The sequence below is a fragment of the Diabrotica undecimpunctata genome, chromosome 2 (assembly GCF_040954645.1).
Source record: "Diabrotica undecimpunctata isolate CICGRU chromosome 2, icDiaUnde3, whole genome shotgun sequence".
NCBI lineage: Eukaryota > Metazoa > Arthropoda > Insecta > Coleoptera > Chrysomelidae > Diabrotica > Diabrotica undecimpunctata.
In genome coordinates this window covers 40,995,648-41,017,540 of record NC_092804.1, presented here as the reverse complement: position 1 = coordinate 41,017,540, position 21,893 = coordinate 40,995,648, and the positions used below count along the sequence as shown (strand labels likewise).

Sequence of the window (21,893 nt, the reverse complement as noted above, 5' to 3'; positions counted from 1 at the left end):
AATAACTATGTTTTTAACAAATTGTTTATATAGTGTTTATAAGTAAAAAAATGACGTTTAGTTATTAGAAAATTTTGCATTTTACTTGCTAATTTCTCTGTTCTATTTTTATAAAAATTAGCTCCACTAGCACGGCCACGTTGTTCTATTAAATATTTACCTTTATATTATCGCACTCCAAGCAGAATATTGTTGAAGTACTAAAAATAGAGTTTTCATTATTGAAACTATTTTCATCATTTTTTAACCTTTACAAGTAAAATTCTGCCGTAAGTCAATTTACATTGCATTTAATGATAATGGACATTACGACGTTAATAAATTTTCAAACTTGGTAAAATACTGTCGCATGTTACATGTTATTAGGAGTAAGTACGATGTTATTAATAACCATTAGCCGTAAATTGTAGAACTGAAAGTTGCGACAGTATTCCTTCAATAATTAATATGAAATGTTGGTTAATTTACTAGTAGATATTACCGTAAAGATTTAAAACATTTTATTTTTTTGGCATTTTTTGTGTTTTTCTTCACATTTTAAAAGTATAAAAAGAGAAAAATTACAAAAAGTATGTAATATTTTGCGCGAAAATAGTTATTAGTTGATACTTACTTATATTATTACTATTTAGTTGGAACTCTTTAAAACGTACATCCTTTTATTTACTTATATTCATCATCACCAATTTTCATCCTCAGTGATCTTCGGTTTTTATCAGTTGTTTCTTTATCATCATCCATTTTATTATAACATGGCACGAAAAGCCAGCCGATCTCCATTCCCCGAATATCTACGTCTCATCTTCTTATCTTACTCTATCTCTTTCTCACTCACTAACTTTTAGTTAACCAGCTTGACCATCCGGTCACGTAAATTCCCTTCCAATTAATATCACTTGCCTCTAATTTTTCTCCATTTTCTTTATCTCTCGTTTGATTAAATTGTTAAGCCTGGTTTTTATTTATCTTTCTTTCTTTTTTTTTCCTTTCTTTCGCCAATCCAGTCCTTTATATTTATTACCAAAATAAATAACCTTATAACCCCAAGTTATAAAGGTTATAATACAATACAATTCTGTCAATTAATTTCTGCGTCCTTTTACTTCACATATTCCACCCTAAAGACTTGTCTACACGAGTAGAGTTGTAACGAGAGTAGAGTAGCGAGTAGAGTCGACTCTACTCGCTACTCTACCAAAAATGGCTTGATACCATTCACACGAGGAGAGTTACAAGTATAGTACTTATGCTAGTATACTGTGGAGTAGGTGTTTGTTTAGTACAAAATGAATTCAAGAAAAAGAAAATTGATTCAAAATTGTTTAGCTACTGTTGCAAATGCATTTGTAACTGAGGTCGCTTTGTAACAAAGAAAAGAGTGGATGAGAGAGTGGCTTAAAAGAAGGAATACACGCGGGGCCTCAGCTCTTTTTTCTTGATAAGAATACATTTTTTATTTCTTTTGTATTTTTTATTAACAAGTAATAAAAACCTGTAACTTGCCCGTGAGCCTTCAGTTTTCTTGTTTCTTTTTGCACCTTTTATAATTGCTTCCATAGGAGTGAACCATTTCACTTTCGGAACGTATACATCGGCTGAACCTGAACCCGATTTTTTTGATTTTTGTATTTTTAAACACTCTTGATTATAAGTGCACCTTATATTCTTAATTTTTTGCTTGAGCTCGTTTACTCCAAAGCCCCCTTTTGCCATTCTTTCGACGATTTCATCCTCCGCAGCTTGCCTCCTACTTTTATTTCTGTAGTGTACACTACCTAAATTCCATAAACACTGGTATTCGCCATACATCTCTACAAGTTTTAAAGTGAAAGTGAAATAAAGTTCATCTTCGGTGAACTTCATTTTCACTATTTACACAAAACACAACTCCAGACGGAATGACAGCGTCCCTATGCACTCTCCTACCTACTCTACTTTACCAGAATTGACCGCGTTTCACGGGTAGAGTGCGCAGGCGAGTGGATATTTTGGTGGTGGTGGTGGTGGTGGTAGTAGAGTAGAGTTACTTTGCCACATGTTGCTAGTCACTCTACTTTACCACGTACTATGCACTCTACTTGCTACTCTACTGCGCTGAGCGTTTTTACGGGTAGAATTACTCTACTCTACCAAGTCCTTGCATCATTACTCTACCCGTGTAAACGGGTCTTAACTCTACTGTATGCAGCTCCGCTTATTTTGGTAATTTAAAGAGTGGATTGTAGTAATGATGAATTGACTCTCTTAAAATCATGGAAGGATTTGGCGTATACAAAAACTTTTAGACTTGCCTCTCTTTTGTATTACTTCTTCAAGACGTTCAAAAGAGTTATACTAAATGAACTTATTTAAAGTTTCATAGAGGGCAAACAATTCACCCTCACAGGTTTTTCAGCCAAACTTCTGCTTTTGTCGGTTATTCTTTTTTGAAATATGTATCTTGTGGAGTCATCCTGTAAGCTTTTGACTTTGATCTTTGTGGTGTATTCTGGTGTTTTGTTATCACATATATGTGTTTTCATTAAAAATATTTTTTTGATAGCAGTAATTTAATGTTTAATAGAGTTGGAAAGCCTTGATTTTCATATAATAATATTGAGAATATATAACATCGAATAGTCCAAATTCAATAGGATTGTCAGTGTATCACTTTAAAATGATAGACTCAAGAGGGCACGAAACGAGAGACGAGTGTAGTTTAATGGTGGCGTGTAGATTTTTAAAATAAGGGAAATCATTGATATTTTTAAAATAAAATTTATATTCAAATGTAACCACCAACTGCTTTACAGAAAATAATAATATGACTGTCTCAGCAGCCTAATGTATACCTTAATTTTGAGAAACAAATTTGCCATAATAATAATAAAGTTATTAGGTAAGTACTTCCAATAATATAACCTCGTAGGAGAAGGAAATGACAAAACAACAACAGCAACGAAAAACAAATTTACTAGAACTAAGTATATTAGTTATTATTAAAAATAAATCTTTTTATGCTGATTCACTTTACCATTCAATTCCATTAATATTATTATTTTTCATAGCTAATGTGAAAATGTTGCTATAACAACTGTTTTGAGTAGATAAAGTATCACTTTAACCGCAAGGGTAGATAAAGTGACACTTTAACAGCAAGAGTAGATAAAATGTTTTAACTTTTTTTTATTCAATAAAATTTACAATTCAAACATTAAGGATTAAAAACAACTGAAATTTTACAATTAACATTATTAGAAATATCTATTTTTGGAGCATCACAACTTGTACTCGTTTGCTTAAACACTCGATTCGAGGTACTGGATTGATTTTCTGGTCCGCCAAGTATACACTTCATTTGTTGACAGAGTAATTCATATCCCTAGCAAAGGAGCAACACAATTGCGATTTTTGTGATAAAAATTACAATTTTCTTTGAAATTCTATTTTTCACCTGAACTTGAAGTCTTGCTCTAGAAAAAAATGTTGTATTGCACACGACGATAAAATCGCATTATCTTCTCGAGCATAATTAGCGTATCGACTGACGCCTCGACGCTAAAAAACGCTCTCGAAGATAAAGTACAATTTTATCGTCTTGTACAATAAATAACTATTATATTATTTTACCATTTAATTTAACATCACTACTGTCTTCTCCTGGAGTAATAAGAATGGATTCGACAATAACATCAACACGCGTGTTTACGTTCCAGATTTTATCTTTTTCTTTCTGTGCGTGTTTAATGCATGACTGCCAGTTGGAAGCGGTTACATTTTGTATGGTTTGTTCTAATAATAATTTGACATCTTTTAATTTAAAGGGTATGTTTTTTTGCGCTTTCTCATTTTTAATATGTGCCATATTATCAGTTTGATAGAATTCAATTCACAATGATACGGTGGAATCCTTAACACGGTGATGCCATGCTCACGTGCCATTTCGTCTACTGCAAACTTGATGTAGGAAGTCTTATGTTTCCACACTACATCAAGTAATTAAACTTTTTTTCATGTATTCATTAAAATCTATCTGCCTTTCGAGAAACCTGAATCACTTCCTATGTACATAATATTGCGGCGTCTTTCTTTGCCCGAAGGTGCTTTTAAGCCGGTTGAAAGTCCCTTATGAAAAGCCTGTCATGAACTTTTAATATTTAAGTCTTGCCATAATTAGGATTTCGTATAACCCTCATTTAACCACGTCTCGTCCAGATAATAAATTTTACGTCCCAAGACATCTAAAATCACGAATTTTTTGTAAATATTGTCTCCGCCATATCACTAGTTCGTCTCTCTCGATTAAAAAACTTTTCCGACTTCTCTTTACATACCTAAAATCCATTTCACATAATGTTCTTTGTAATATCCGCATGGATATTTTATTTAAAGTATCATCTGCGTCTGCATTAATTTCTCGTTGAATAGCATTTAACGTGGGCATTTCGTTCCTAAGATAAAATCCATGAACTTTTTGTACGTTCTTTATGAATAGGTTTTTGAAGTGGTTAATTACCTTGAATTATTCGAAAAACCATACGAGCCGATACTTTCGTTAAATCGCCAGACAATGCCGCGCCGTCCTATATAAACATATCTTGATATCTTTTACGTAATCCCTCATAAACAGATTTGATCATTTGTTTTTCTTTTACAGATAACCACCTCCTTTTATCCGGTTTATCAACAGATGTACTGCAAGTTGGTTTTGATGCCATAATACCCAACTGTGCGCTCATGTAATAATTCTGACTACCTGATTTTAATATTTATTTTCACTATTTGCCGTCGAGTTTTAGCAATGTTGCCGTAGTGCAATAAGAATATTATTTTCGAAAAAGACAACAATGTCCGTCTGTCCCTTTCTTGACATTCAGGTACACCTTAACGACACTGATAAGCTGCACGCGGTACTAAATAATAAATTTCGCAACAAAGCGAGTATACTTTATCCAGTTCGGACTTATATAAGATGTAACCGCCAAAAATGAAAATTCGAGAAGTAAATTTGTGTGCTAATAAATAAATAAATATATAGCCGCTTACTATCAAGTGTTTACGAACTACAAAATGTCTGCCCTGACAATCCTATTGAATTTGGAGTATAGTCTGATTTTCCAATTAAGATTTCTTCGCATTAGGAGTGGCTTCATTCTTAAAAATGCTAATCTGGCAATCGTTAACAATATAAATAAAATAATTAAATTTTAACATTACGAATTATACCTATTATACCTTTCCGAATAGTTGTAGTTACGAACTGTCTATTTTACGAAATGTCGTTACCAATTATTGACGGCGTTACGAATTATCTGTTACCATTGTGCAATTATCACGTTACTCTATGTCATGAAATTAGGTATCCGGTTAAAAAATGAGGAAATAAAAAATCGTATGACCAACGTTAAAAGATATAATTAATAAATAGTTTATTAAATAATGTACCTGCATAAGCCACTACAATAACTGAACACAAAAATATAATCTCAATCACTTTCATTATTAATATATTACAACGAATGATATCTATATTAACAAAATAAACAGTCATTTTACTGTTTGCTATAATATACTACAATAAACTACTGTGTTACTTTTATAATGAAATATTAAATTGAACATTTAGAAATAAAAAACCATTGTTTCCATCGATTTATTTATCTTAAGTAATTACCAATTAAATTAAATTCATAAAACAAAAGGGTTATGTGGGATGTCATAATGATTATTATCCTGATCTAATGTAATATCATCATTACTTTCAAAACTATGTAACTACAAAAGTGAATTAAAATTTATCAGTATTTTTTTTGAAAATATGTCGTTTAAAACTTTATTTGCATATGATGATCAAAGGATAATATGAAAATAACCGATGCAATTTTTGACTCATGAACTGACTCTCTTAAAATCATGGAAAGATTTGGCGTATACAAAGAATTTTAGATTTGCCTCTATTTTGTATTACTTGTTCAAGACGTTCAAAAGAGTTCTACTAAATGAAGTTCCATAGAGGGCAAACTATCCAATCTCACAGCTTTTCAGCCAAATCATGGCTGTTGCCTTCAACATCGTTAACCTAAATTTAGCCAACTTTTAATTTTGAAAAGACCTAACCTACACAACAACTTTGGCGGCTGTACACCCTTTTTAACAGAATCTTATTTTTTGGAAACGATTTCCGGAGTGGAAAATGAAACGTCACAATTTCAGTTAAACATGTAACTTTCATTACAATAAATTGTGACGTAATCCCATAAAAACAATTTTTAACTTAATCGTGTCACAAGCAAACAGTTTCAGAACCTGACTATCTACTTGTTAGGTTTTTGTGGGGAAAAGGAAAACTTACGTTTTCAACTATAAAATTTTTAGATTTAATCGGTAAATTACAGACTCCTAAAATTGAACCTTTAGAAGATAAAGGCTATTTTAGGCTAAAATATAGTTTTTCAAAGCCTGATGTAAAATACAACAAACCACATATCTATGTTTCCTTAACCTTAAGAAGGCATTTGACCGGGTCAAATTAAAGAACGTTATCCACTTATTGTATGCAAAGAGAGATAACTCTAGGAATAATAAAAACTATCAGAAATATTTACCAAAAGAACACAATAAAAGTAAAAGTGAAAGAAGAACTCATCTACACTATTGAAGCTGGCAATGGGTTAAGACAGGGAGATTCCCTGAGTCCTCTATTGTTTATTCTAAATAATAAAAAAAGTAAGAAACAAAAAAGTTACCAGATCAAATAAGAGAAAATTAACAAAATAATCTGCTATGCCGACGACGCAATACTACCCTCTCAAAGTGAAAACGATTTACAACATATGCTGCACCAATAAATTTAACAAGTTAATTTCACCAAAAAAGACAAAATGCATGGTTACAACAGCAAATTTACTAAGATGTAAATTGGAGCTGAAAGGTCAGATGAAAGAACAAGTGATGTAGTTTAAATATCTAGCCATCACATTATTTAGCTACCGAAAGCTCGAAACTAAAGTGGAAAATTAACTAAATATAGCAAACAGAGCCGCAGGCTGCCTGAACGAAACAACAGGTAGAAATAAAAATATCGGGAAAGAAATGAAAGGCGGGATTTACAAAACAGTCATCAAACCAATAATGACATACGCGGCAGAAACACAACCTGACACAGAGAGGACAAAAAGGATGATAGAAACAGCAGATATGAAAACACTTAAAAAATTGATAGTAAGGCACTATGGGAAAGAGCTAGAAGTACAGACATACGACGTAGATGCAAGGTGGAGCACATCAAGAACTAAATAAGAAATAGAAGAGTAGAATGGAACGATTATATGAGCCGAATGACAACAAATAGAGTAGCAAAGACGGCAAGAGACGATTCCTACTATGAAGACGGTCAGTAGAAAGATCACGAAAACGATGGAGCGACAAATTACTGGAGGTAGGTACATTGAAAAACAGACAGTCATGTCTACATATAAAAAAGAAAAAAAAGAAGAAGTAGAAAGCCTGATGTATACCCAGATATCAAGCTTGATGAAGAAATAAAAACGATCGAAAACTTGGTACAGACAGACATTGAAGTAACATGGACTGCTATAAAAACAAAAATAACAAAGATACAAGAAGAAGACATCGGGTTCATAAAACACAACAAAAAATAAGAATGGATAACGCAAGAGCACAGGGAGCACAGAAAGCATACGCAGAGTTAAAAACACAAACGAAAAGGCTAGGTCTGGAAATTAACACAGAAAAAACAAAAATAATGGTACAGACGAGAAGAAATATAATCCCACAAAACATTATGCATGAAGATGACATTGAAACGGTTGGAAAGTTTACATACCTGGGAGTAGAAATATATGCTGATGGAGCAGAGGATGGAGAAATACGAAAAAGGATAACGCAGGCAAACAAAGCTTATTTTGCCCTCTCCCATATATTTCGGTCTAAAAGTGCCCACCGAAATACAAAGATGAGAATCTATAAAACTTTAATTCGGCCAATAGCATGTTATGGCAGCGAAGCATGGGTCCTGAAAGAAACATCCAAAAACAAACTCGACACATTCGAAAGAAAAGTACTGAGGAGAATACTAGGACCTGTGAGGGAAAACGGAATCTTCAGAATTCGATATAACAACGAGCTCCATCAACTGTATAAGGAAACACCCCTGTCAGACTTCATTAGAATACAAAGATTGCAATGGGCCGGACATGTGATACGAATGGGAGAGGATAGGCTACCAAAACGAGCACTGAACGCCAGAATGCAGGGAAAGAGACCAGTTGGAAAGCCAAGAAAGCGCTGGGAAGACACAGTAAGCAGCGACGCACAAGCATTTTTAGGAGTCCGTGTATGGAGAAGAGCAGCCACACACAGACAAGGGTGGAGGCAAAAAATAAAGGAGGCCAAGGCTCATTTTGGGCTGTAGTGCCGTAGAAGAAGAGAAGAAGATAACGCAAGAGATCATGGACCTCATGGACGTAAGACGAAAACATAAAAATTTAATATTCATAAAAAAGTAAAAGAAATGACAGGTAGACACAAAAACAGACAAGCAACAATATTAAAAAATGATAATAACGAAATAATTATGGGTACAGAAGACAAACTAGAGAGATGGAAAGAATACATACAAACTCTTTTTGACGACGATAGACCTTGTTCTCCACCATCCACAGATAATCGAATAAATGAAAAAGGTCCAGAAATAACCAAAGAAGAAGTGATTCATGCAGTAAAATCTCAGAAAGGTGGAAAAGCCACCGGTCCAGACGATATCAATGTCGAAATACTTAAACTAGCAGCAGTATTTAATAAGATATATGACACAGGTAAAATACCAACAGACTGGCTAAAATCAACATTCGTAGCATTACCAAAAAAATCGAATTCCTCACAATGCGATGATTATCGAATATTAAGCTTGATGTCTCATGTCCTTAAAACTTTTCTCAGAATTATCCATACACGAATTTACAAGAAGTGCGAGTTCCAGATGAGTGACACTCAATTCGGATTTCGAAACGGATTGGGAACACGAGAGGCTCTTTTTGCTTTAAATGTGTTAACGCAACGATGCAGAGACATGAATGTAGATGTATATGCATGTTTTATTGACTACCGAAAAGCATTTGACTGCGTTAACCATCAAAAGATGATCGCAATTCTGAGAACAACTGGAGTTGACGAACAAGACTAGCGACTTATCTCAGAACTATACTGGCACCAAACGGCAACAATTGAAATAGAGCACACAACATCCGAAGACATACAAATCCGACGAGGAATGAGACAGGGTTGCGTCTTATCACCGCTACTCTTTAATTTGTATTCGGAGTTTATATTCAGAGAAGCATTAGACGAGGTCCAAGGCGGAATTAAGATTAACGGAATCAGCATAGACAACATCAGATATGCTGATGATACCGTCTTAATAGCAAGCAACGCACAAGAACTACAAAATATAATAAATGCGGTAGTTCACCACAGCGAAATGTTCGGTTTACATCTAAACGTTTCCAAAACTAAAACTTTAGTATTTTCAAAGACACCAATAAACGTACACGTGTATGCCAAGGGTCAAATAATAGAACAGGTAAATTCCATAAAATATTTGGGAACAAATATCAATAGTCAGTGTAATCCAAAAAAAGAAATCCTATCATGAATCGAACAAGGAATGAAAACATTCATGAGCATTAAAACATTTTTTACAAGATCAGACCTTAGTCTACAGCTTAGAATCCGAATGACCAGATGTTACGTTTTTTCTGTCTTACTGTATGGCTGTGAAAGTTGGACAATGGACTCTGAAATAGAAAAAAGAATAGATGCCTTTGAGATGTATATATACAAACGAATGTTGAGAATTCCATGGGTACAAAGAGTTACTAATGTTGAGGTACTTCGTCGCATGTGTAAACAAAAAGAATTACTAAGAATAATCAAAGAGAGGAAAATGCAATACTTGGGTCATGTGCTGAGAGGCGAAAGATATGAATTACTTCAAGTTATACTGGAAGGAAAAGTACAGGGCAAAAGATCAGTAGGAAGACGCCAGAACTCGTTTCTGAAAGACCTGAGGAGATGGTTCGACCGCTCATCCGCAGAGATCTTTCGCGCAGCAGTTTCCAAAACTAAAATTGCCATTTGGATCGCCAACCTTCGAAAAGAGACGGCGCAATGAGAAGAAGATACCCAGATATATTTGAAGCCTCTTAAAACTATTATATAATATACTATACCTACTAAAATATTTTTTAATTTAAATTTATTTTCTTTTTAATAAACAATTTAATTTTTATAAGTAGTGAAAATATAGATTTTTTCAAAATTAATAAATATGTCAATTTGTCAAAAAAATAGTTTTGTGTCCCAAATAAAATAAAGCTGTGATTTTTGTGAAAAAATCTGCGTTTTAATTATATAAATATTCAATGTTATTAACAACATTACAAAGTACCACCTAAACAAATGTATTCGCTTTAACTGTGTCAATAACTTATAGGTTTACCTTAATTTGCTCTATGCTACAACTCACATTCCATCATTTACTAATTATTTTTGTAAGTAAGATGGTTTCATGACAAATATTATTGCGACAGTTCGTAACCCCACATATGGTAACGGACAATCGTAACGCCGTGAATTCGTAACATCGATGGTTCGTAACTGCAACTATTCGTAACAGTATAATTCATAAATGTCAGCATTTAGTTTTTTAGCAAATGTAGCATTACTGCATTACTGGATGTAGGGTAAGCGATATAGTTTTTGGCCTCTTAAGGCATTCTTTCTCTTAAAGAAGCTATAAAAAGTATAATTTTATTGTTTAGCAACAAAAATATTAGATCAAACTCTAGACAAGTTTATATAGTTTCTACATCTCATGTCGCTTATTTTTGATTTTCATTTATAAAATAGAAAAAACATCTTTTATAAAGTAATGCATGTTTGACAGTTATTGGCCCCATAAATATAGTTATTGGCCACCAAATATTATAGTTATTGGCCCTATCGATATAATTGTTAAGTTGAAGAAAATCTAAACAAAATGTCTAATTATTGAAGTTTTATTATAATATTATCGATACCAAAGCTAAACAGAATAAATGAAATTCTTAAAAAATTTTACACACCTAACTAAAATGAATTAAACCCTAACTTTCTTTTTTTTTAACCCTAGTTTTTTAAATCGAAGATGAAGTAGGTATACTGTTATACCTACCTATCTACGTGCGGTAAGCTTAAAGTTTCAGAGTATCCTGTTAATGACTTAAATTAAAAAGGTAAATTTTTTTATATCTTTAGCATTATTTAAACAAGTTTTGCATGTAAAAATATTAACGTTTGATTTGTGCAACGCATGTTTCTCGATACATTTAAGGTGATAAGACCTAGTACAAGAATTACATTTGATACCAAGTAATGTCAAATTTATATTAAGTACACATGAAAAACACAAACCACTATTTAAAGGCTCGTTGTCAAAAGACTGATAAGATAATAAATTTACATTTGGAGTCGCAATTTTGGATATGCTAGATTCCACAGAATCAAAAGACAAGATTCTTTTTATTTTGTCAATTTTACTTAGTTCAGAACACAGATCTTTGTTAATTTTAATATCTGATAAAATGTGAACTTTACTGCTTTCATTTAGATCATTTTTCATCTTTCTTTTATTTTTTTGTATTTTGTTTTGTTTCTGTTTTTTAAACTTTTGATTTTCTTTATCAAGTTTTTCAGCTTCTCTCTTCTTTTTCTTATTTTCTCTTTCTCGGCTTTTGTTTTCTTGTTTTTCGGCTTCTCTCTTCTGTTTATTATTTTCTCTTTCTCGTCTTTTGTTTTTTTGTTCCTCGATTTTTCTTTGTTTTTCTTTTTCTTTGTTGTCCTGGGTTTCTCTCCACATTGTTGAAGAAAGTATAAAAGATGATCTATCGGTCTGTTTCACACCTTTCCTTTCTGGTGTATTAAAATATTGTAAATAATTAGCAATTGTACCATCCGGTTCAGGTACTGTATTAGAGGTTTCTAGTTCATCACTTTTAAATATAATAGGAATATTCATTATATCTATGATGTTATCGTCTTGTGGAATTTCTTGTTGCTCTATCACTTCTATTAATATTTTGTCGGAATTTGGCATAAGTTGACTGTTATTAGCAATCACAGCATTATCCCGTATACTCCACATCTCATCATATGAAACATCGTCATTGTTTTCAGGAGGATGTGTCCGAGAAACTTCTAAATTAAATTGTTTCCACAGTTTGTAAATAATAAAACGATCACTATCCGGATCCAAAATAGGTCCCAATTTAAATGAATCTATTATTTGTTTGCCCACTATTTCTTCAAACTTCTTCCTGTCAAAAGTTCCTATACTGTTTATTTCATCAGTTTTACTGTTGATATTTTCCTCAACCTTATTTTTTCCTAAACACTTTGAAAAGTCAATTAAATTAGGATCCCAGGGGTAAAGTCCACAAGCTCTGAAACCATTAACAATTATCTCAGGCTTTATTGTTTTATCCAGAACAGACTTGAGCAAAGGCGCAAATTCCTTTTTGGTTAGATCTGCGTCGGGATGAGTTCTACGCCAGGCTATGACTCCTTTTCTCCAACCATCTTTTAGGGGCTTAAATGTTGACACATCAGCTGGTTGAAGAACACGAGTAGCATTTGGATAAAGTGCAATTAGAATTATTTTAAGTTTTGCACAAAGATCGCTTAATTTTTTATCCAAATGGGTTTTATGCCCATCAACGTATAAAATAATTGGAAATTTTATATTTTGTTTCTTGACAAAAGGGTAAAAACAATTAGCTATGTATCCAAAAAAGATTTCAGTCTTCATCCAGCCTGAATCACTGCAGGTAATAGTAAATCCTTCTGGAATAGAGTCTGCTATTTCACTTGGGAGTCGCTTGTACGGATATATGACTAGCGGTGGAGTAGTTAATCCAGAAGCATTAAATGTAAATAGAACCGTAAGGTTAGTTTTAGATTTTCCACAGTCCACCTCGTACACGTTTTTGGCACACCTGGGTGCCAATACCTTTTTGTTTTGGGGCAAAGTTGAAAATTAGTCTCGTAGCCATTAAAAATCCTTTGCGGATCATTTAAAATGTCTGTGTACATCTTTTCTTGTAAGTATGAATAAATGTGTTTAAACCAGTTCCTAATATCAGCTTCGCTGACTTTAGACGATGCATTTGTTACGGCTTCTGATTTTCTTAGAGATATTTCAGGATGTCGTCGCATAAATGCTTTATACAAACCAGTTCCAGGGTAGTTGTCTACAAAAGGATTTTCACGAGATGATTCATCTAGGAACTGTTTTACTGATACTTGGATATCTTCGGATCTTCTTGGAAATCCTTTGCGGTGGCAATCGAGTATTCACTCCACTAATCGTTTTTCTTCTTCAAACGATAAGACAGGAAGACGACCGTGTGATTTTTTCACAAATTTTTCACTTAGTCGAAACTGCAAAGTGGCTCTTGGTACTTTATATCGTCTGCACGCCTTTCTTTTTGGCCATCCTTTTCTTACAGCTTCGATCGCTTTTTATAAACTTTGTTCTGTATATTTTTTAACATAATTCTCGTTTTCAGACGTTTTAGGCATTCTGAAACGAAAATAAAACATTTAGTAAACGTCTGTATACACGAACTTAAAGCGTTGATTGAAAAAATATATTTGTTCAAAACATTGATTTTGTAAATGTGAATAGGTAGCTAATAGAAAACAGAGCATATATAGTGATTGGCCCCTGTTTTATTACAGTTATTGGTCCCGGCCAACTACTGTTTAAATAAATTTCTGAACAAAAATATTGCAAAAAAAACTTTTTAAAATGTGCATTTAATGTTTAATTATTATCCGCACGTACTGTTAAACTGAAAAGTAAAAATACAGTTGTTGACCGGGTGGCCAATTACTGCATTTTATGTTCTTATTACGTATTAGTTATTGGCCCCATAAATAAATAATTCGCGCCAAATTTTACATAATAATACGAGCTCCTCTAATAGTTTATTATATTGTTTCTTAAAATTAACAATTGTTTCAAGTGTACTGCCTTACATATTACGTTAAAATGATGATATTAAATGTTCCTCGCTTACCTGATTCACTAAAAATTGCACAAATTTCACTGATACACAACAGCCTTCGACATAGAACACCTCAATAAACAGAGAACTGTTCTTTCGGCGACGGTTGCAAGGAAAATTGCCGAAGTTGAAATAGGGGTTGCCAGATGTGCGGTATAGTGGAAATTCTTAATAATACATATTAAATGTGAAACGGCCAATTACTGTATGGAGGCCAACAACTGTATCGCTTACCCTAGACGAATATGCAAAAATGACAACTAAATAATATTTTTGTAACTTTCTATTTATTTACAATCTGTAATAATATTACAATAAGTAAATTGTGTAATTATCTTACACACAAACACAAACACGCAAGAAGTTACCCCATTACAATTTCCTATTATATTTTAATTTTAACAAAAATTAACAAAAGATCACTGTGAGTGTGTCGCTTTAGTCTTGTGTTTGGTAGTGGCCTCATGAGGTTCGTTGGAAGATTGTTAGGTTGTCAAGCCGCAGACCATACTTTTGGAAGCAATTTGTGATCTCTTCTTTGATAGTTTTGACTTAAATGTCGTGCATAATGCACTGCTTAAGTACATACTATGGTGCATTTGTAATGACCAGTGGGACTCTTAATTGAAACCTCTCCACATAGTTGGATTCCACAACTCCATACCGGTTTTATGACTGATTTATCAATAAGTCCGCTAAGCTTCAGGCCCAGTTGTTTTCTTTTCAAGAACATATGCTTCTTCGATGTTAACTGCCTGTCGAGGTGCATACCCAAATAATTAACAGGATCTTTTTGCTCTAACTCTGGGTTTAATTTAAAGAGACTGGGGCCATGTGTTTTTTCTATTAGTAAATCTTATGTGGATTGACTTGATCTTATTTACTTTTATCTTTCACTCTCTCAGCTATATTTGTATTTTGTTAAAAGTGGCCTGTAGCTGGAAAGCAAAGTTGGGGTCTAATTGTGAAGCTAAAATTGCTTTATCATCTGCGTACGTTGCTGTGACGATATCATTGCTCGTAGATAGATCGGCTGTAAATATAAGGTAAAGAGCAGGTCCCACAATACTACCCTGTGGAACTTTTAACCATAAGGAAATATTTAAAGGGAAGGACTTCTCTAAGTTTGTAGAGTAGACCAGTGTACACAACTCTATCAAAGTTTTGAGAAGTATACAAAAAAGTCTGCGGATTAGTATTTCCTTTCTTCCAGAGATGTTGTTGTCTAAATTCAAACTGATAGTTTGGTCTTAGTTGGCGTTTTGCAAGAATTAGTTGTAACCTATCCAACAGCAGTTTTTCAAAAGCCTCTGTTATTATCAATTTGTTATCAATATTTCGAAATATTTCCTAATTCGTAAAGTCATTACCTAGGAATGATGGATGTTGCTTCTTAAGATTATTTGTACATATTGTAACCATGATAAGAAAGTGGATGAGAATTTAAAACAAGTTGGTAGTGTTCGAAGTTCGAGTGGAATTCCCTTGGTGACACAAAACTCAACCAAGTTTGGAGTTGTGTTTAATTAGTTCTGTTATTAATCTAGATCCCCAGTAAGCGTGTTTAGCATTGTTGTGACGTCTTACACATTAAAATAAAGATTAAAGTAAATCATGAAAGCCTTCTACGCTCTTGGTAGTCCTGACCAAGCTGCCATCTTTTGACGATGATTCCATTTGTGAAGAAAATGCTGAATCTCGCGTATGGCAATTTCCCAATTCCTTTTTTTTCTTCTTCTTCCTCTTTATAAGTAAATCTGCTTGTTCATTGGCGGATTAATACCTCTATGGAAGGTTGTCACTTCATCTTTTGCGCGGTCGTCTGGTACTTTTTCTGCTGGTTGGTGACTTATCTCTTGCTATTTTGACGACACGGGTCTCCTCCATTCTGCCTATGTGGTTATTCCTTTTTTTTATTTTGTATCCATTCATTTATACAGTGTACGTTATATTTTCTTCTAATGTCTTCACTTCTATTTCGAACTCTCAGCGTATTTCCTGTAATTCTTCTCATTACTCTCATCTCTGCCGTTTTTAGCATGAAAGTACTGAGAGCTTGCGTTGAGGCTGTGTCAAATCTTGTTTCTGAGGCATTTATGTAATTGTTGGTCTTACACTGGCTTTATAAATTCTTAACTTCATCTCAGTGTCAATGTGTCTGTTTTGCCATATAGTATTATTAAGGCATCCTGCCAGTCTATTTGCTTTTTGTACTTGATCTCCCACTTCTTTCTCTAGGTCTCCATAGCTAGACAGTATAATTTCCAGGTATTTTGTTTCCATTAATTGTTCAATACTGATGCCATCAATTTGTATTTTATATCTAGTTGGTTCTTTGCTGATTACTATTGTTTTAGTTTTCTGAGATGAGATTGTTGTATTAAATTCTTTTGCTCTTCAAACTGTGGGCCAGTCTTTGCAGACTATATTCCTCTTGAGCTATCAATATTGCATCGTCTGCGTAACAGAGTATTTTGATTTTTTTGTTTCCCATTCTGTATCCTCTTCCTTTGTTACCGGTTTTGATCATTTCATCCACGATCAAATTGAAGAGCATGGAGCTCAATGAATTCCCTTGTCTTATTCCGCTGCCTATTTCTATAGGTTCTGTAAGTTGTCCATCTAATCTGATTTCCATTTTGTTGTTTTGGTAGATGTTATCGATAGTTTTTATAATATTTAGGGTAACTTCTCTATTATACAGAAGATGGATTACATCTTTGATTGTAACTCTGTGAAATGCTTTCTTAAGGTCAATCAGACACAGAAATGCTGGTCTATTATACTCTAGTGATATCTCAGTAATTTGCTTTATAACGAAGATTGCATCTGTACACCATCTTCCATTACGAAAATCCTGTTGTTCATCTGCTAAACTTATCCTCTGATTTATTACCCTGTTGTTCATCTGCTAAACTTATCCTCTGATTTATTAGCACTTTTAAAATTGTAGTTGTTAGTTTTAGCGTAGTATTTAACAAGTTTATACCTCTGTAGTTTTCTGGCTGTTTTTATCTCCTTTTTTGAATAGTAGAATTAGTTTACTCGTTCTCCATTCTTCCGGTATTCTATTGTGTTTTATAATTTAAATAATTAATGTTGTTAATTTTTCTGTCATTGCTGCTCCACAATATTTCAGAACCTCGTTTGGTATCCTGTCTCTACCTGCTGCTTTTCTGTTCTTCAGGTTTTTTAGGTATTTTTTGAACTTACTGTACATTTATATTAAGTTCTTCATTTGTGATAATTTCTGGTCTTTCCGGTTCTAGCGTCGTTTGTTCTTCCTCGGCATATAGCTTTTTTAGGTAGTCAATCCACGTATCCTTTTGTATGTGTTTTGGTTCTATTAGTTCCTTTACCTCCGTTATTTGACCTCTTATGAAGCGCCATATTTCCTTTTGCAGACCATAAAAATTATGTTCCATTTTTTTCGAAAAGCATTCCCAGTGGTCATTTTTTATTTTTCTTACAAGTGCATGTGTTTCGTTTCTAATTGTCTTGTAATTACGGTATGCCTCTTGTGTTTTGGTTGACATGTATTTCAGGTAAGCTTTTTTCTTTTCTTTACATTTTTCCTTCACTTCTGTACAAAACCATTAAGTTCTTCGCCTTGGGAACGATTTATATTTATTTATGTTTCTTTCACCAAGAACTTCCTTGGCCGAGGCTAAAATATTAGACTTAATTTTTGCCCAGCTTTCTTCGACTCCATCACTTTCTGTGATATATGTATTTCTGCTTTTTTTGGTTATTCTTTTTTGGAATAATAGGTATCTTGTGGAGTCATCCTGTAAGCTTTTGGGTTTTATCTTTGTGATGTATTGTGGTGTTTTATTATCACATATATGAGTTTTCATTAAAAATATTTTTTTGACAGCAGTAATTTAATGTTTAATAGAGTTGGAAAGCCTCGATTTTTATATAATAATATTGAAAATGTGTAACATCGAATAGTAGGTACATAGTCTGATTTTCCAATTAAGATTTCTGCGCGTTAGTAGTGGCTTCATTCTTATAAATACTAATTTGGCAATCTCTACAAAAAATTCCTCTGATCAGCTATGACCAATTACAAGACTTATTATAATAATAGGTAATTACATACTTTCCTTTACAAACTGTTTCCTTAGAGAGTTGGAAATTTCCAAAGATGGTTATCGGCTTAAATATTTCACTAATTACTTCATTATTACTTCATCTAGGTATATTTAAATTTAAAGAACAATAAATGGGACTAACTTTAATTATATTTCCTATAACATATAGATTATATTTAGTTTAAGACACAAATTTCAAAATATATTTCTCCACGAAATATGAAATGAGTTAAAAATGTTTATTCCGATTTTGGTTAATTAAATTGATAACCTTCAAATTTCAATTGCGATTGTAATAAAATTGGTTTCTACGTTGACAATATAAACAAAATAATTAAATTATCACGTTATGATATTATGTGGATACTGGGCAGATAAGGAAGTAAATGTTAGTGGAAGAAAACTGAGTCATCTGAGATACGCTGATGACATTGTAATATTCGCTACAAGTTTCGAAGAACTACAGACCATAATGACGAAACTATTTAAGCTTCGGAAAAAGTAGGTCTTAAGATGAACTTGGAAAAACAAAAATAATGACAAATACACCGAACATTCCAGAAATAACATTGAACGATATAAATTTAGAAATAGTAAGCGAATACATCTACCTGGAACAGATAATGAAAATTAACAAAGAAAATCAAACTGCCGAAATTACCAGAAGAATAAGGTTAGCGTGGGCAGGATTTGGAAAACTGAGTTGGATCTTGAAAAGCTCTAAAATAGAACAGTATTTGAAAATCAGAATTTACAATCAGTGTATCCTCCCTATACTCACGTATGATTCACAGACGTGGACACTCATGGCGCAAAGAGCGAGGGAAAGATGAATGCTCGGGGTGAGACTAATAGACATAAAAACAAACAAATGGATCAGAAGCAAAACCAAAGTAAACAACGCAGGAAAATATGCTGAGAAATTAAAATGCTTTGCAGGACACAATGCCCGACTAAAGGATAACAGATGGAACCACGAAATACAACAGTGGAGGCCACGGTTAGGAAAGAGAAGCAAAGGAAGACCACAAATGAGATAAGCTGATGACATTAAGAAGATCGGAGGACGTAACTGGAAGCAAGTGGCGCAAAATAGAAGACACTGGATTGATTTGGGGGAGGCCTATGTCCAAAGTTGGATTACTTAAGGCTGAAGAAGAAGAAGAAGAAGAAGAAGAAGAAGAAGTAATTATGTCACGAAGTTGGATATCAGGTTAAAAAATGAGTTAATATAAAAACGTATGACCAACGCCAAATGATTAATTTGTTAAAAGATATTATTAATAAATAGTTTATTAAATAATGTACCTGCATAAGCCACTACAATTACTGCACAAAAAAATACAATCTCAATCACTTTCATAATTAATATATTACAACGACTAATAACTGTATAAACTAAATAAACATTAACTTTTATTAGGTCGTTTTACTGTATACCTATGTACCTTTTATATAGATATTAAATTGTACATTTGGAAATAAAAACCTATTGTTTCCTTCGATTTATTTAACTTAAGTAATTACCAAATAAATTATATTTTTTAAACAAAGGAATTATGTGGGATGTCATAATAATTATTATCCTGATCTAATGTAATATTATCATTACTTTAAAAACTATGTAAGTGCATTAAAATTGATCAGTAAATTTTTTTTGAAAATATGTTGTTAAATACTTTATTTGCATATTGTGATCAAAGAAAAATATGAAAATAACCGATGCAATTTTTGACTGAGAACATTGTTGAATAAAGGAATCGGTGTCAACAAAAACGTTCTAAGTCATTAAAACCATTTTTGCAGAAAACTGGAAAAACTGTATAAATCTGTATTAGTCATTTAAATAAATACCAAAAAATTTGGGAGTGTTTTTGACACTTCTAGATGTAATGTTTGATATTTCCTAGTGCAAAATAATACGTGTTTATATATGATTGAATTGGCAAAACCATTATATATGTAAGATATAGGTAAGAGAGAGACAGAAGATATATTTTCTCTCTATTTCTCTTTTGAGAATAAAAATGTTCCTGTTGTAAATATATATTTAATATTTATTAATATTATTAATATTTTATTTTAATTCGCTATTCTTCGTTCACAAATTGTTGAGAGCACGAAATATGCCTCAAACTCATAAAACGGTCGTAAATCATAGGCGTTCCTAAGGTGTTTATTCATTAAATAATAATATAATGTTTTAATACTGTTATATATAATATTGATAATATTTTAATACTAATATATTAAGCTAAAAAACAATTAAAACTTTCACGACTAATGTTGGTCATTATATTATATTAATAAAAATAAGAATTTAACCATTAACAATTTTGTAAATAAGAATACCTTATCTCTTTCGATATTCCAATACTAATCTTCGCGTTTAATCACTTTACTAGAAAACCTGGAATTCATATCCGAAGGTACTATTCGTTGCAAGATAATTAAAATGGAATTCCCCAGATTTTTAATAATATAATTATATTCGAAACTTAACTTGAAAGGGTGAAGTTATTACGAACGAAAACAATTTTTTTGTTTAGTACGTTTTTGATCGCATGTAATTTACGGCTCGTCGGTGTTTCCGCGTCTACGGCAGTAATTAGCGTCTCGATTATTTCTTTTGCGAATTATATGCAGTGCGTGAGTGATTTTTTATTCCATATACCTACGAACATATACGTACCTTTCGCTCGTGCTCGTTTTGTTGGATTGTTTGTGATGGCTTCATCATCAAGTTTTACACCGGTACTGTTGCGTACAGTCAGTAAGTCTGTCTATTCACCAAGAGAGAAGACTATTGTCCTGAATGTTCACGATGCTCTGGTTTCTCAGAATCCCACAAACACTGTTCGCAACATAGTCGAAAGTTGTGCCAACATGACTGGCGCAGGAGAGTCAACTTTATATAGGTTGCTATCAGAAAGAAAAAAACACGGTATAGCTAACCCAAACACAAACGAACACTTAAAGAGAGGGAAAAAGCCTATTGAAATTGATGAATTTGCCAAAAATGGTATTCGAAGGAAAATTCATGGATTTTTTTTCAAAAAAGAAATACCAAACCTAAACAAAATTTTACAAGAAGATAGAGACGACCCGGATTTGCCTCATATCGGACGAACTAAATTGTGGCAAGTTTTAAATGAATTAAATTTCCGGTGGGAGAAATCAGACCGAAAATCACTTTTGATTGACCGGGAGGAGAAGATGATGTTGGAGAAGAAATTATCTAAGATTCATACGAAAATTCCGGGCTGAAGAAAGGCCCCTTCTACCAGGATGAAACGTGCGTAAACTCAGGTCATACTCTAAAAAAATTTGGTCAGATAAAAATATATTAAGCTCCAGGCAAGCCTTTATGGAAGGTTGGTCTACTGGTATCTCCCCACCTTCTGGTAAAGGCAGTAGATTAATAATTTCTCACATTGGCAGTGAAAAAGGATTTGTTAAGCATGGTTTGTTGGAATTTCATTCCAAAAGCACAAAAGACTATGACGAGGAGATGACAGCTGATGTTTTCAAAGAGTATTTTGAGCAAATGATTGAACAGATACCACAAAATTCAATTATAGTATTAGATAATGCACCTTATCATTCACGACTAGTAGAAAGACTTCTAACTAATGCGTGGAAGAAACAGGATATTCTTAACTGGCTGCGGTATAAGTATCTGCCTTACGAA

At 33.0% G+C, this 21,893-nt stretch overlaps 2 protein-coding genes across 3 annotated transcripts in view; one reads left to right on the top strand and one right to left on the bottom strand.

Moving 5' to 3' along the window:
* Positions 1-19,664, bottom strand: part of LOC140434448 (uncharacterized) — a 31,644-nt gene extending 11,980 nt beyond the window's left edge. The window contains exon 1 of one of the 2 annotated variants that reach the window (XR_011950054.1): positions 19,511-19,664. Coding sequence is in view for 1 of the 2 variants with exons in the window: in XM_072522712.1 (XP_072378813.1) it covers positions 5,425-5,530 (106 nt within the window). In the remaining variant the exon portion in view is untranslated. Of the gene's footprint in view, positions 1-5,424; positions 5,568-19,510 lie in introns of those variants that run through there. The other variant, XM_072522712.1, reaches the window with a different exon arrangement.
* Positions 1-21,893, top strand: part of LOC140433654 (uncharacterized) — a 549,811-nt gene that overhangs the window by 523,290 nt on the left and 4,628 nt on the right. The window lies entirely within an intron of this gene.